The sequence below is a fragment of the Lissotriton helveticus genome, chromosome 7 (assembly GCF_964261635.1).
Source record: "Lissotriton helveticus chromosome 7, aLisHel1.1, whole genome shotgun sequence".
NCBI classification, from domain to species: Eukaryota; Metazoa; Chordata; class Amphibia; order Caudata; family Salamandridae; genus Lissotriton; species Lissotriton helveticus.
In genome coordinates, this window is record NC_136068.1 from 867,994,826 (window position 1) to 868,009,666 (window position 14,841).

Consider the following 14,841-nt stretch of genomic DNA (forward strand, 5'->3'; position numbering starts at 1 on the left):
GTTTCTCCCTAAACAGGGCTTCATCAGGGCAATGTGAGCACCACCCAACGGTTTGGTAAGGTGCCAGGTATCACTTCTGAGTGTTTATTCCACTCAAGATATTGTAATCTGGGCAGTCTCCTGCAGCGGGCTCCGGCTCCAAAAGGAAATAGTACACACCTATGTAACAACCTTAGAGGTGGGCAATAGTATTACTTGTGGATCTTCTGTTTCTAAGCCAATTAAAGTGACTATCTGAGCTGTGCAGCTTTAATCATCCCTAGCTGCTTGCGTTTGTCATTGGAAAAGTATTTAAAATATAGCCACTTAAGGATGATTTGTACCAGCCAGACCCAATGTTATTTTGGGTAGGAACTCATTTTGATCTATATGTTGCTGTAATAGTGATTTTCAGCAGCTGCGCATATATTGCGGGATATGACACTGCCACTTTCATTTATTTCATTTATTTTTCATTTATTTCACTTGTAAAGCGCGTAATTCACCCGAAGGTCTCAGAGCGCTGGGAGCAGACAAGATCCTTGGATTTCAGCAGATTCAGAGGGGTTTAAGAGTTCGGCATACTAAGGATTGAAGAGACAGGTTTTGAGCCGTTTCCGAAATCTGGCGTGATCTGGCTCTTCTCTCAGAGATGTGGGGAGGGAGTTCCATGCTTCTGGGGCGGTCTTACTGAAGGCTCGGTCCCCGTTTCTGACCGTTCGGACTCTAGGAATGGATAGAAGGGCTTTACTGGAGGAACGTAGAGTCCTAATTGGGATATGGGCTTTAAATTTCCTTTCCAGGTAAGCTGGTCCATGTCCATTTACTGCCTTATGAACCAGACAGCAGAGTTTGAACTTTATGCGTTTTTTAACGGGGAGCCAGTGCAACGTTCTGAGACATGCTGCTGACGGGGTGCGAGGGGGAAGGTCTAATACTAGCCTCGCAGCAGTATTTTGAAGAACCTGAAGTCGGTTTAGTAGTGACTGATTGATGGCTGAAAACAGGGCGTTCCCGTAGTCCATCCTGTTTATAACCAGCCCTTGGACTAGGGGCATGCGTGCTGAGAGCGGGATCCATTTAAAGATCTTCCTCAGGCTACGTATCTGGCCGTAGCTATTTCCAACTGTTTTTTTTATATGTTCAGACATAGTGAGCTTGTTATCTAGGACTACACCCAAGTTCCTGACGTATGGTTTGGGGGCAGGGCAAGTGCCCAGGGCGTCAGGCCACCAGTCCGGTGACCAGATTTGGTCAGCTTTGCCAAAAAGCATGACTTCGGTCTTCCCTGCGTTCATCATTAGGTGGTTTCTGGTCATCCACTCTTGTATATTGGTCATACAATTTTTGAACCTATGTTTAGCGTCTTCATGGTTTTGGCTGATGGTGACGAGGATTTGAGTGTCGTCAGCATAAGATATTGTCCCAAAACCGCTTTCTCTAATGATTTTGGCCAGAGGGGAGACATAAATATTGAAAAGGGTCGGGCTTAAAATAGATCCCTGTGGGACACCTTTATCATTATTATAAGAGATAGAGGTATGATCACCAATTTGGACCCTTGATCGTCTGTTTTCAAGATAGCTTGATATCCATTTAAGAGCGTTTCCTTCGACACCAATCTCAACAAGGCGCTCTAACAGTATGCGATGCGAGATGGTGTTGAAGGCCGCAGATAAATCCAGTAATATCAGGATAGCTGATTTTTTTGAGTCTAAGGATAACCTTATATTATCCACAACCTCCAGCAGGGCTGTTTCGGTGCTGTGGAATGCCCTGAAACCGGATTGGGATGGATCAAGGAGTTTATTTGATTCCAGGTGGGCGACAAGTTGTTTATTGATTAGGGTCTCCATGACTTTCCCAAAGGGTGGCAAAAGGGAGATAGGCCTATAATTTGTAAATTGATCAGGGTCTGCGTTTGGTTTCTTCAGAATGGGCCTGATTATTGCTTCTTTCCAATGGTCAGGAACAACGCAATGTTGTATTGATTGGTTAAAAATATTAGTCAGGGTAGGGATCAGAACTGGAGAGATTTTATGTATGACTTGTGGCGAAGCAGGGTCGCCCGGTGCTCCAGATTTCATTTTCAGCAGTGCATGATTTACATCCTGCTCAATCAGGGGTGAGAACAGTTTCAGCGTGTTATCATGGCTGCTGTGGGAATTTTGCCTTTCAATGGGAGGGGTGCTGGTCTTAACCTCAGTTGTTTGCTGGGGAAATCGTTTATGAATTTCAGTTATTTTTTCATGAAAGTAGGAGGCTACGGATTCAACCCATTTTTTAGAGTCAGGAAGCGCCTGTTGTGTACCTGGAGGTGTGGTAAACTCCTTCACAATATTAAATAGTTCTCGTTGGGAATTTGCTGCTAGGGCAATCCTGTTACCCAGGTAGACTTTTTTAGCCTCAGCAATGTCCTGCATATACTGTCTATGAGCCACTTTGTATAAGTGTCTGTCTTGAACGCTTTTTGTCTGTCTCCATTTTCGCTCTGCCAGCCGAGTAGCGCATTTTCTTTGTTTAAGTTCCGGCGTAAACCATAAAGAATTATTTCTTGGAGGTTTAGAGGTGCGCATAGGTGCTATATCATCAAGTGCAATGGTAATGGCTAATTCAAATTCCACGGCAGTTTGGCTAAGATTGGTGCATTGGGCAATAGAGGGCGGGGGAAAGGATTTGCTAAAGGCTGGTATGGTGATTTTATTCCATGGTCTGGTTTTTTTCATTTTTCTTGGGCGGATCGCCGGGATCTGAGATCCGCTTATAGCAAATTTTATAATGTAATGATCCGTCCAAAAGACTAAGTCACTTTGAGTAATCGTGACTTTAGAGGAATTTGTACAAATGAGATCAAGAGTGTGCCCAGCTATATGAGTTGGGCCCGTGGGGAGTTGACAAAGTTGTAAGGCTTCTAGATTGGTGGTTAGATCTATAGTGCAAGGATCAGTGGTAAGTTCGAGGTGGTAATTTACATCTCCCAGGAGGATGAAATTCTTTGTGGTTAGAGCATAAGGTGCTATGGCTTCTACTAATTTCTCAGAGAAGTTGGTTTTAGAGCCGGGAGGTCTGTAAATAAGGGCTACCTTCCATGCTTCTTTGTTGTTCACTATTATCGTGGCTATAAGCAGCTCTCCCCAACATTCGAGGTGGGAGTCGTTTATATGAATTTTTATAGCTGAGTTATAAATTATTGCTGTTCCTCCCCCTTTTTTGTTTCCATGGCGGTCAAGTCTATGTATTTTGTAGGCCGGAGGTAGGGCTATGGCAATGTCTGGTGTAGACGATTCCTGGAGCCAAGTTTCAGTGACAAACAGTATGTCAGGTTTCACAGAGTCTAAAAGTGCCCAAATTTGTAATGCGTGTTTGGCCATTGACCTAGCGTTGCAGTAGAGACATACTAGGCGATAATACAGCTGGCGATAATACAGCTGTGCTTACTTTACTACTCAAGGGCATTTGCCCTATCTGCATAACATGGTATAGCACAACTACTGCCATCACTTTGCCTTGCGCTTTATTTGCATGGACAATTCCAGAGTACATTTCTATCTCAAAGTATTAATCAAATAAATGTGCTCCTTACTTGGATTTCTGATGTCATTAGGATGCATTTGATTCAAATAGCTCTTTGCACATTGCTGAAACATACCTTTTGAGCTGTGCATGCAACGTGGCAACCATCCGTGTGGTTTCTTCCAGCTCCCGGACCAGCTGGTTTCTCTTACTGTTGATTTTCAATCTAGAAATGAAATACTCGGGTTACCAAGAAGCAAAAAACATGGATGAGAATCAAAAAACGACAGCACTTCTTTCTTTCAACACCAGATTACTTAAAGAAGATAACGTCTGGAACCAGGATAAAAATCTACTACCGACAGAAAAGCCTGAACAATTCACCTTGAATGAAGTTTGGCCAGAAGGGACCCTTCTCTAAAATAGAACATTAACATCAGATGTTTCGGGTTCTAACCTATATACAAACGTTCTTTATTTGTTGAGGGAGAGAATACAAGGCAACAGCATCGTTGTTGCAGCTATTCATCTACTCATCACACCACCAAGTGTTACAAGAAAATCCAGCATACAATACTGCTACAACCAAAAACATTTTCGAGTGCTTTTGTCCAAGGGTTTTTCCTGAAAGTCTGGGGGGAAAAAAATCTGTATTGTATTCTAATTTTTAGGAGATTGCACGCTTTGATCAGTCTAGCACTGAATCCTGTGTAAAAAAAAAAAAATGAAACTCATAAAGTCAAGAGCCTATCAGGAAAATATTTCCAATGTGATTCTGACTTTTAGGTCTAGCCTACTAGACATCGCATGCTCTGTGGGTTATATGGCATATTGTGATTTACCGAGCAAAGGGAGGGAGGGGCAGGGGGAGGGGGGTCAGAATTCACCCAAAGCTTACTATTAGTTGGCTTTCCTCGTCACTTATTCGCCTGGTTATGATTCGTGTCCAGAATGGTCAGTACTGTATTTGATCCCTCACATGTACCACTGCCTTGTTACAATTTCTTTGACTGGCTGGCATTGATGCTTTCATTGCTTGATTCATAAGCACTACTTTTTACATGTTTGAGCTGTCTCCCATGTTTGTCTTTCCATCTGCACTCCGGGTTGCTCTCTGTTGCCCGACTGCTTCTTCCCTGCACTCCTCCCTCTTGCGCTTACCTACTACTGCCCTCCACCCAGGTCTTCTCCAATCCCTATATGCTTTCACTCCCACCCTCCCGTTGCTTTTGCACCCTCTCCAGTCCCAACTCCTGTTGCTTATGCTTCCCATCCTATGTTCCTTTGCCGTCCGTTCTCCCCTGTGTTGCTTTGCCGTTGGTATCACCCACCCTCCTTGTGTTACTTCTACTTCCCTACTTAAAATTTAAAAAACTAAAATGTTTTTGGGCATTTTATTTCAATGTACTTATTGATACAACTTGGATCGGTAACTAAAACCAAAAATAAAGCACCTGTATAATTTTGTAGGCATGTGCATGCATGGCGAGTGGTGCATGCACATACAAAATGATGCAAGAAACGTGTCAGTTATTTTTTTTTTTTTTTTGTTGCTATGGAGCGTGGCTAAAAAACATTAGCAAGGCCAAAAGGTAACAAAGTAAGACCTGTTGGTTTTGCTAATGCTTGTTGAGTTTTCACTGGATACAATGATGATATGCAAGGATGCATAGGATTTATTCACAGGCTAAGGTACATTTTGCCCACAATAGTTCAGTCCTGAAAAATTCAAATTACCACATTCCATCGTCTTAGTTCCTGAAATAGTGAACTAGCTTTTCTAAATAGCTGTTGAGCTCTTGAGCCACAAACTAAGCAGCGTCTGGTAAAGGCATCTTATTTTTAAACCCTCAAATTCTGAAGTCCTACATTTTCCTGCAGGAGACAACTAACTATCAAAGTACAATTACGTACAACAGAATCTATTACAGAGTAACATCATACTTCTTAATCCTGAAAAGATATTTAGATGCTTTTTTTAGCTAAAATGTTAAATCTCAAATGGATGAGCTTCGAATCATCAAAATGATAAGGCTAGCAAAAGTAACATCACACATTCTTTGATTCCAGTGACATCTTGGGAAGTGGTCATATGACCTTTGCCCCTGATGTTAAGAACCCAGGAATAATGTCACCGTTAGTAGACCACAGCTGTTACTAACACACATACCCATCTATTTTATATACAAATTATTCTAATTGGGATGCTGACATGATGCGCCAGGAAAATGTCATTTCTTTTAAACTGGAGTATAGTGTGCTATTGAACAAAAAATGCTATTGACTTACAGTATTCCTAGGATTGTAAACATTGTTATGCATGATCACTTGATGACTGGGAGCACAAAGATGAAGGCATGGTTCTTAAATATTTTTTTCAAGTCTTATCTAAAAAAGAAACTTGATAATGTGTTCATCAATCTGTTTTTTTTATTTTCTACACGTTCTTATCTATTGGAGGTTGTGGTGATGGTAAACAATAATACGATAACTGAAACCTTGGTGTTACGTAAGGAAAGCTGAGATTTCCTGATCCATCCTCGTAGAATCAGATTGTCTTTACTAAGAGTATATTCCTTAATCTAAAGAGTTTATGAAAATATTTGAGGTCATATCTGATCACCAAAAGGGCTAACACTTTTATTTTGTCTCAGGCGTCATTTTACCTTCCTTACATTGCCAGTGTGTAAACAAATGCATATTTTTTTTTAAGGCATAAACCTTTATTCCGAGAGATCTCTTATTACCAATTTGGGCAGAAATAGGAGTTTACGTTCCAACCAAATCAGTATTACATGTAAAGCAATAATACAACACACAGTTTTAACACCTGCAGAATTATCACGTCTTTCCAAACGCAAATTCTCCAGGTAAAACTGCGGAACTTACCCCCACAAAAACACCTACAAATCGGAAAAGATGGGAGGAAAGTGTTTCAACACAAATTTGGATGTTAGTTCCCTTTTTGCACAGGTTGGATGTTAGTCCCATTTCCCAAGGGGAACCATATCATATTATTCATAATACAGCAGTTATTCTGCCTCCCTGGACTACAGATACTGGTGGGATAAGGGATTGTGAGTGATGGATACCACATTTTGTGAATGGACATTGAATTGATGTTACATTATTGTGCCCTACTGTGTCTCAGTTCCAAAACCACGACCAATACCTGCAGAGGTAACATGTAACCAAAAAACACTGAGCACAATTAAAACCATACACCCTGCCCTAATGGGTGTTGTGAAAATTACCCAAGGCAAATTTAACACTAACAGAAGTTTTATTATTACTATTAGGTACCACGGGTTATTGCACACATGGACCACTAGTCTTTCCCAATAGATCAATGCTTACCTGCAAGAACGATTTGCTCTCATGTTGTATCCATTTATCATGGAAGTTAATAGTCAGTCTCCAACAAAAGACAGGAATTAATGTATTGATGATAACACTTTTCAACCTTATAAATGACCACCACGTACTAAGGTCACCTATTAAACACAGCTTAATTGAAAACAAGCCAAAAGAACATCTCTAGCCATAAAAAAGAAAACAAAACTCAATTTGCTGGTTACCCAGCATCTCATTGGCCTTAAAAGGAAACATCGACTAAAAGCTTTCGACCCAAAGCGGTCAGCAATCACCATAATTCTATGCCTGGTTGACTTGGTATGACACAATGTACCATAAAACAGGGGACAATTGCCCAACACTCTGTGCTGGCTGTTTATCGAGGCCGTGGGAGGGATCAGCGACAGACGTCATTCTTTAAGTTTCAGAAAGGTCATCGAACTTCAATCTGCTATATATTTTGAGGCGTGCACCTCTTTATGGATAAACAAGGAAGGAAATACAATTTCTATTTTGTTCTGAAGATTATGATACACAAGTTGCCCAACAATTCACGAGCAGTAGAGAAGCAGATTCGCTATACAAACCACCAATTATCTGGTGAACAAAGATGTGCATGATGGATCTCAACAGAGTTTGAATAAATGCTTAATTAGTTATTTGAATACTAGATTTTATTCCATGTGCTGTCGCAGAAGCTGGAGAAATTCTACCATCACTCAAGGCAGTAAGAAACCTGGCAGGTTTATCTGACAGCAAATTGTACTTCAAGACCCAAAATTCAAAACAGAGACATATTGAAATCCACCACAAACAGATAACCCCCCTCTCCCTCCAGGTGTCTGCTCACACTGCATTAAGCAACATTGTTTGTGTGACCATAATAAAAAGACTTAGACTTTGGTATTTTAACTCGCTGTATCTAGGTCATCTTGACTAAAACGTATGGAAACAACATCTGTTTCTGAAAGTCCACGTACAAATCAATCAACCAACCAACCATCGTAATCATAAAGTGCACAGCTGCCAGTGAGCATGCTGGTGATAGAGCACATGAAAAAACCTGGAGACTTATGGACTGATCCTGGTCAAGGAAAAAGGTATCGAGTTGTGACTTAAACAGGCATTCCTTCTCAGTGCGACGAAGCGCTAAAGGAAGCTCGTTCCCGGCCTTGGCAGCTAACACTGAAAAGGAGCAGTCTCCTCTGGTTTTCAAACTAAATCAATGACATTTTAGAACAAGCATTTGCAATGCAATAGGTCTCGCATTTACGTGAGTTTAAGCTATTGGGATTGTAAATGACAATCCCTTTTATTTATGTTTTGGTTTTAAAACATAAATAAAAGGCATTGTCATTTACAATGCCAATACCTTAAACTTGCGTAAATGCGAGACCTATTGCATTGCAAATGCTTGTTTTTTATTGCATGCCATTTCTGCATATATTTATTTACCATTCTAAAAAATCCATACCATATTGTAAAGGTACATGAAGAATCCAATACGACAAAAAATTACAAGATGTCTGTCGTTATTTAGCAAACATATGCATGCTCCAGCACCAGTCTTGGAATGATTTTTGTTGTGCTTTAGAGAGAGAAAAAAATCCAAGTTGACAACTATGTGTGCGGACGTGTTTTCGGGTAATCTTTTACTTCTGTTCCAGTACCACTCAGGCGCGTAGGTGCAGGATCCCAGGCTCGTCAGCCCCCTGCTCAAGGGAGCTTTAAAGTTACAAATGGGGGTGGGGTCGCACACTACTCACACACCGGCGGTGTCGCCCCTAAGGACTCTGGTCAATGTAGTAAAGTGTTCGCGATGCATCATCTTTCGATCTTCTGCTATCTTCCCTGTCTTCGCCATCCCTGGACATGTGTACAATTAAGGTTTGACCCCCACATCCACCAGCGCGCGTGGCGCCTCCCCTCTGAGACAGCCTCTTAGCGGCAGCCATCTTGCGGTGATTCACCTGAGCTGTCAAACAAACAAAGGTAAACCTGACAGTATTTACTTTGCGAGGACAATTGAACGTTGAAATCTCCAGATACTTACGGCGAGTTGACCAAGACTCATACACGTCAACATTTTAAAACCAGAAAGTGGGAGATTTGGGGGGGCGGGGGGGGGGGGGGAATCTTAAGACTGTATTTTCCCCATTTATTTCTATTGAAAATGAGGCAATTTCAGGCGGGAGACAGCTATAAGTAAGCACACCTTGGCTTGCAAAATCAGGAATCTCCCGCCTGAACCAGGTCTATTGGTATGTATGAAGACTGGCTTTGGATTGGTAGTTGTTTCCATTCCTTGCCTGGCTCCGTGTTTGCGCCTTTAGTGCGGTTTGATCTCGAGGAGGGAGCGAGAGCGGGGTTTTCCTCGCTCGCTTGGTCTGGCCAAGCTGAGGCACGCGCTGTGCACCCCAGTCGGTAATGAGACCCAGATGTGGGCGATTCACGGGGCACTGGGTAGACCCGGCCCCTTTGATGAAATGTCACGCTCGGGCAGCTGCGGGAGAAGTGTTGGTCTTGGGCCGCTGCCGGAGCCCAAAGGATCCTGCTTGGACGGCAACAGCCACGATTCCAAGCACCGTCCCTTTCAGCGGCTCTCGCGCCGCAACTCTAGGTTCCACTCTCTTCCGGCGGCTCGTTCTCCCCTGCTTTCTTCCAAATGTGAGACCGCTGTGGTGTGGGGAGGGAGGTTAGGAGGAGATGCGGTACTGCGCTGGTCAAAATCGGCTAGGGTGAGGACTCCACTCTAAAGCTTGAAGCTGCTGAGCGTAACACCTAATCTCAAAGAGTCGGAGAGCCAGCGCCTCCATGCCTGCGAGTAAGGGATTAGTAGATGCAACAAGTGAAAGCCCAGGGGAGGGAGGTGCACGGTGGCGGGGCTTAGGTGTAGGGCAGGGCGGGCAAGAAACGCGAGAGCAGAAAGTGAAAATAAGCTGCGCTGGGAGCAGGAGCGCGTCACCATGTACGTGACTCATGGCCCGTTATTACAGCGTTAGATGGCAGCGGCGGCAGGGAGCGGAGACACCTTGCTCAATGTGTGGCCAGGGAGCGGGCAGCGGCGTGGGGTGCGATTAAGAAGCATGAAGTGAGGCTGCGGTCGGGAGTCGGATTAAAGCAGAGGTCCGGCAGCAGCAGAGGGCACGCTCGTTGTCTTCTGAAGTGGTGAGGAGAAGGAGGGGGGGTATGTGCGTGCGTGGCTGTGTTTGTGCACGCGAGCGGGGTGGGGGGTGCATGTGTGTGTGTGCGTGCGTGTGTGTGCTGTGTCCTGACTTGCTGGGAATCTGAGGCAGGGGATGTGCACGGCGCCGGCCTGGACGTGCGCGCCACGAGGTGCAATCGGCGCGCGTGTCCGAACCCTGTCTCAGATTCTCAGGAGACTGATAACAATAGTTGTCGAGCTAGACGCATGCTACGCATGCGCACTCTAGCTCGACCTAAAAAGAGCATGTCTGAGCTTGGAGTGCGAGTTGGCAAATAATGTTTAAGTCTGTTGCACAGATATCTGGGGGTCGGCTGGTGAAAGGCTGAAAGGTGATAACTAATGCTTTCACAATAATACATGTATTCACCGGGAACCAGTAAAGTCCTTTCAGATGAGACCAGACCAAACTGAATGCCACTGACCTTGCGTAGAGAGACATCAGAGATTCTTAGCACGCATCGCACTGGCTAAAACGAGTGATTTAAAACGCAGAGAAATTGAACTTGTCCTGGCCGCATAGTGGGATACAACGCTCGGCATTAGCAAAGATTAATATACGTGAGGTCACCAATTTAAGAAGACACTCGATTTGCACTTCTTTTTTTTAAATCAGGGGTCATCAACTATAATACTTGCCAGTCCTGAAGATGGTCTCGTTAATGAAAAAATAGAGACCGAAACGTCAACCTACGCTTTTTCTTCTGTAATCTGTTTAATCTCCATCACGAAGAAAAGTGTTGACTATTGTTACAGTGAAGGCTCTGAATTTTATATTGTTTCCCTCTTGTTACATTGTCTGTATTTTTAAGTACCCTAATCTGAAGATAAAAAGTTAATATTTTCCTATACACACCTGCTTTTGTTCTAGTTTTTTGCACGCTTTTGCACTTATAATTTATATTCTGTATGATATACACTGTTCTTAACTGTGATTTTGATTCACCAAATGAAGTAATTGAGCAGTAGAATCAGCTGCTGAAAGAAATTAACTAGCAAGGTAGTCTTTTGTCCGGCCTTGAAACTTCAAAATAAATTAGTAAAATCTTTAAATAAATCCCTTGAAGGCACACTTACCCTATCAAATGAGATTTAGGCAATCCCAAAATTAATCTTGCAGCTGCATTGTGCACATGTAACCAATTAAGAAGATGTGCAGGGAGAATTTGTATAATCTAGTCTGGCTGTTATGGCAACATGTACGTTTGAAATTCAATAGTTTTTACAATAGTTCCCAGCGAAATGGTGAATACAGATAAACTGTTATGGATAGCTTCACAGATAGGTGACCAGTACATTTTCAAAAGAATGTCAACAACTATCTCAAATCCTTGCTCTGTATACAAAGAACTTCAATTAAAGTATATAAATCCAAGAAGAGAATGGGTGGTCAACAACGAGGAACTCGGTGTCATATGCCAGACTCAAACTTCTCAAGATCACATTACTATGGATGAAAACTCGACATTCTGTTAAAAAAATATACACCCTTTGGAGCTAGACAAGCTCTTTACCAAAAGAGCACGACAAATCGGTTGCAGTCCTATAGAACCATGTATATAATAGAGTGAGCACTGTATAGCAAGCACAGTTTTCTACTTTCAGTATAACAGTCAGCATCACTGTAAAAAGTCACAATTTCTATTCAGTTCAAGTTTCTTAAATTTACTAGGGTCTATGAATTTATCAAATGGATGGTCCACGAGAGGATAACATATCTAAAATCTAAATATTACCTGTGCTTCTTCACCTGAATAACCATGAGAAGTGGCAGAACTTTTCAGCGGTCAAATGCGGTGCTCATTGGAAAGAGTCCAGTCTTAGACTTGCAGTCATGCATTCAACTGGTCTGATTTCTAAATGTTTACGGGTGTGAGGCAGCAGTTTTACAAGCAGTAAACAGACAGTGGGTGATATCATTCAGCCAGTGATCAACAGACCTCAGGCATTTCCTTGACGTATTCAGAGAAGATTAATCGCTTAGACTTTTCTTTGCCTTACATGAAGGCTATATTGCTTTGATGAGTGCACTTGTATTCATTCAACCATGCAAGTACAGAGCCTCCGCACTGGCCCTGCAGACGATTAGACTAGGCCCATGCTAATCGGTTGCTCATTGGTATTCCTGGCGTCATTTTGTTCTCAGGGGTATATTTGCTTCCTATGCAATGATACACTCCCTAAGAGATCCGCTCCTCATCATTCAGACACATCCGCAACAGAGGCAGGGCTGAATAGAACATGACAAAACTTTTGGGTATTTCACTAAGTATTGTGCGCTCTCCATTTGGCCACAACATACAAATACATGCATGTTAGGTGGCCTGGATTAAGCGAGACTTGTCACTTTTTTGGAAGAATGTTTCATCACAAAGGCGAGACCAAAATAACCCTGCGATGGACGAGAATGTCAGAATCAGATGCTGATGAAGAAATTCACATACATTATTTATAAATGATGGTGGGGTTTGTATATCATATACAGAAAACTGGCTTGTGTCAAAAATGGCCGGAGCGGTCTACATCCACCGTCCACTGGCTGCTGTAGGAGAAGAGTAGGGAAATCATGAACATGCATCTAAAGAAAGGACCTAGGAGCGCGCACTATCAAACAATGACAGGATTCTTATATAATGTTCTTGTAGTCTGGTGGGGGGGGGGGAGGAAATGATGAGTGTTAAGTAGTGACTGCATAATTTTTTTTGAGGAAGAAGTTTTTCTTCATGGTTTTTCGGGGTGATGAATGATAGGCAGCAACAAGTAACAAGCAGAAGCCTTAGAACCCTCTATTAACGCGCTCAACGCCTTATGTTTGGCTGGAGACCAGACCGGGCTTGTAGACAAACACAAGGGTCTTGGAGTTTTGTAGCCCTTGATCTCTAATGCAGGTGGGGGCGGGGGGGAGAGGAATAGTCAGCCTTGTTGGTCAAGATCTATAATCTGACCAGCCCTCTGACAGGAAGCCAGTGCATGTCTTTTTTGGAAGAGGATATTGGCTCTCCCTTTTTTCAGGCCCACTATTAATTGGAAACTTCAAGTAGGGAATTTGGGAGTTAACTCGAAGTGCAGGCTAAGGCTTTCATTCCGGCAGATTGTACCAGAACCATGTCTGAGTTGACCCACCTTGGAGAAACGTATCCTGAGGTTACATTTGAGGTACATAGCTGGGTGGATTAGGCAAATCGTTGGATGTACAACAACATCCTGATAACTTCTGAGTTCTTTATGAATCGGAAAACAAAAGGAAGAGAGATGTTTACTTCACTGTACCCTTGTACAGAATTAGAACTCATGCTACATACACAGTAGTTGGACTTTGTGCAAGTACTCCTCCCATTGCCTTGCGAATGAAACATATAATGCCATAAGTTGAGGGAATGCTCAGACGCGTGTCCCCTGCTCACTGTGTCAAAGGGTCCAAGCAATACCTCACTGATGAGGCCTAACAAGACTGGCCGGTGTGGGATTGCTTGTGTTCCCTGGTGTGGGATTGCGTGTGTTCCCTTCTTTGAGGAGGTCTCGCATGGCAGTTTGTGATGGACTTTTCCCATGAGAAGCAGGGTCAGTACTGATCTGCACAGGGCGGGCCTTTGCCTAGAGTGGCACAGCAGGCGGAAAACGATGGGTTGGAATCCTATCTGAGCGACCACTAGGGGCCAGAAAATTTGCAAGCATGTTTGTCTTCCTATCACCTTTTGTGTGACTGTTAGAAAATGACTAAACAGCGGGCAGGGCAAAAAAAGGTATACAACACGTTACCTGGGATAATATCCTAAATGGGTGTAACAGGAATAAACCAAGATTATTCCACTCAGTCGTCCCACTGTACAGAGCAAAGGTGTCATGTTCAGGGATGGTAAAGCGTACAGGAAATTAATGAAACATTTGAATTAAGAAGGATAGACTCCAACAGACATGCTATGAATAGTCAATGAGTCATGTGGAGTTACAAGATTGAAGGAATGTGTGAGTCACAGAGGCTACCTTTGTACCAACGCTCACTCACTGGTCTCTATGTGGGCGGTCGGAGCAGTGACCAATTGCAAGGAAAGACACTCCGTAAAACACCTATACCATCAATGAATGCAATGACCGCTGCAACAGCAAACCACTGAAGTTGGCAGTCACTTTGTAGTAGAATACTTCTGTCAGGTAGAGGAATGTGCTGTTCAATGAATGTCAATGATTATACTAAAGCTTTAATACAACGCACACCCAGATGCAAATTCTAACACACAATAAGTGATGAAGAAAAGAAGCCCACCTGTGTGATCATTTATGAGTTCTACTGTACCTACAGTTTTTAATCAACAGTGCATGTCACGCAACATTCCTAAAATGGGCGTCAAAGGCAAAGCAACAGTAACCCGGATTAACAAAGAGCCGTCCCTCAACAGAGGCAGTGGAATGTGAGCGGCCAGTGTCTCTGGTTACCTTTGAAGGCAGAGAACAATGAGTATCGAGCCCTTTAAAATACCTTGTGGTCAGGGCCGTCGTGGGTGTATTCTTTAGGAAAAAAGCACATCTATTTTTGCTCAGCTCGCTTCCTTATGCATTATTAAGCCCCCTGCTAGTATGGTATTTCAGAGAGCTGCAATGCATTCGGGGGGATGGGGGGGGGGGGGGGGGGGGAGAGTATCTTTTTCCAGCCTGAAGGCCAATGCCTGAAAACCTCGTGCCACATACCTAGGAGTGTCACAAGCCCAGTGCTTGTGTCCAGTAGACTTTCCAAGTTAGCTTCAATGAACTTCCATGGAATTTCCATCTTACAATATACACCCAGCTGTACC

The 14,841-nt window shown here is 43.1% G+C and overlaps 1 protein-coding gene across 1 annotated transcript in view; it reads right to left on the reverse strand.

The window, feature by feature from the left end:
• The window catches only part of WWC1 (WW and C2 domain containing 1), a 385,050-nt gene that overhangs the window by 98,194 nt on the left and 272,015 nt on the right, over positions 1-14,841 (reverse strand). The window contains exon 10 of the mRNA XM_078653391.1: positions 3,629-3,718. Coding sequence (XP_078509517.1) covers positions 3,629-3,718 — 90 coding nt within the window. The remainder of the gene's footprint in view (positions 1-3,628; positions 3,719-14,841) is intronic.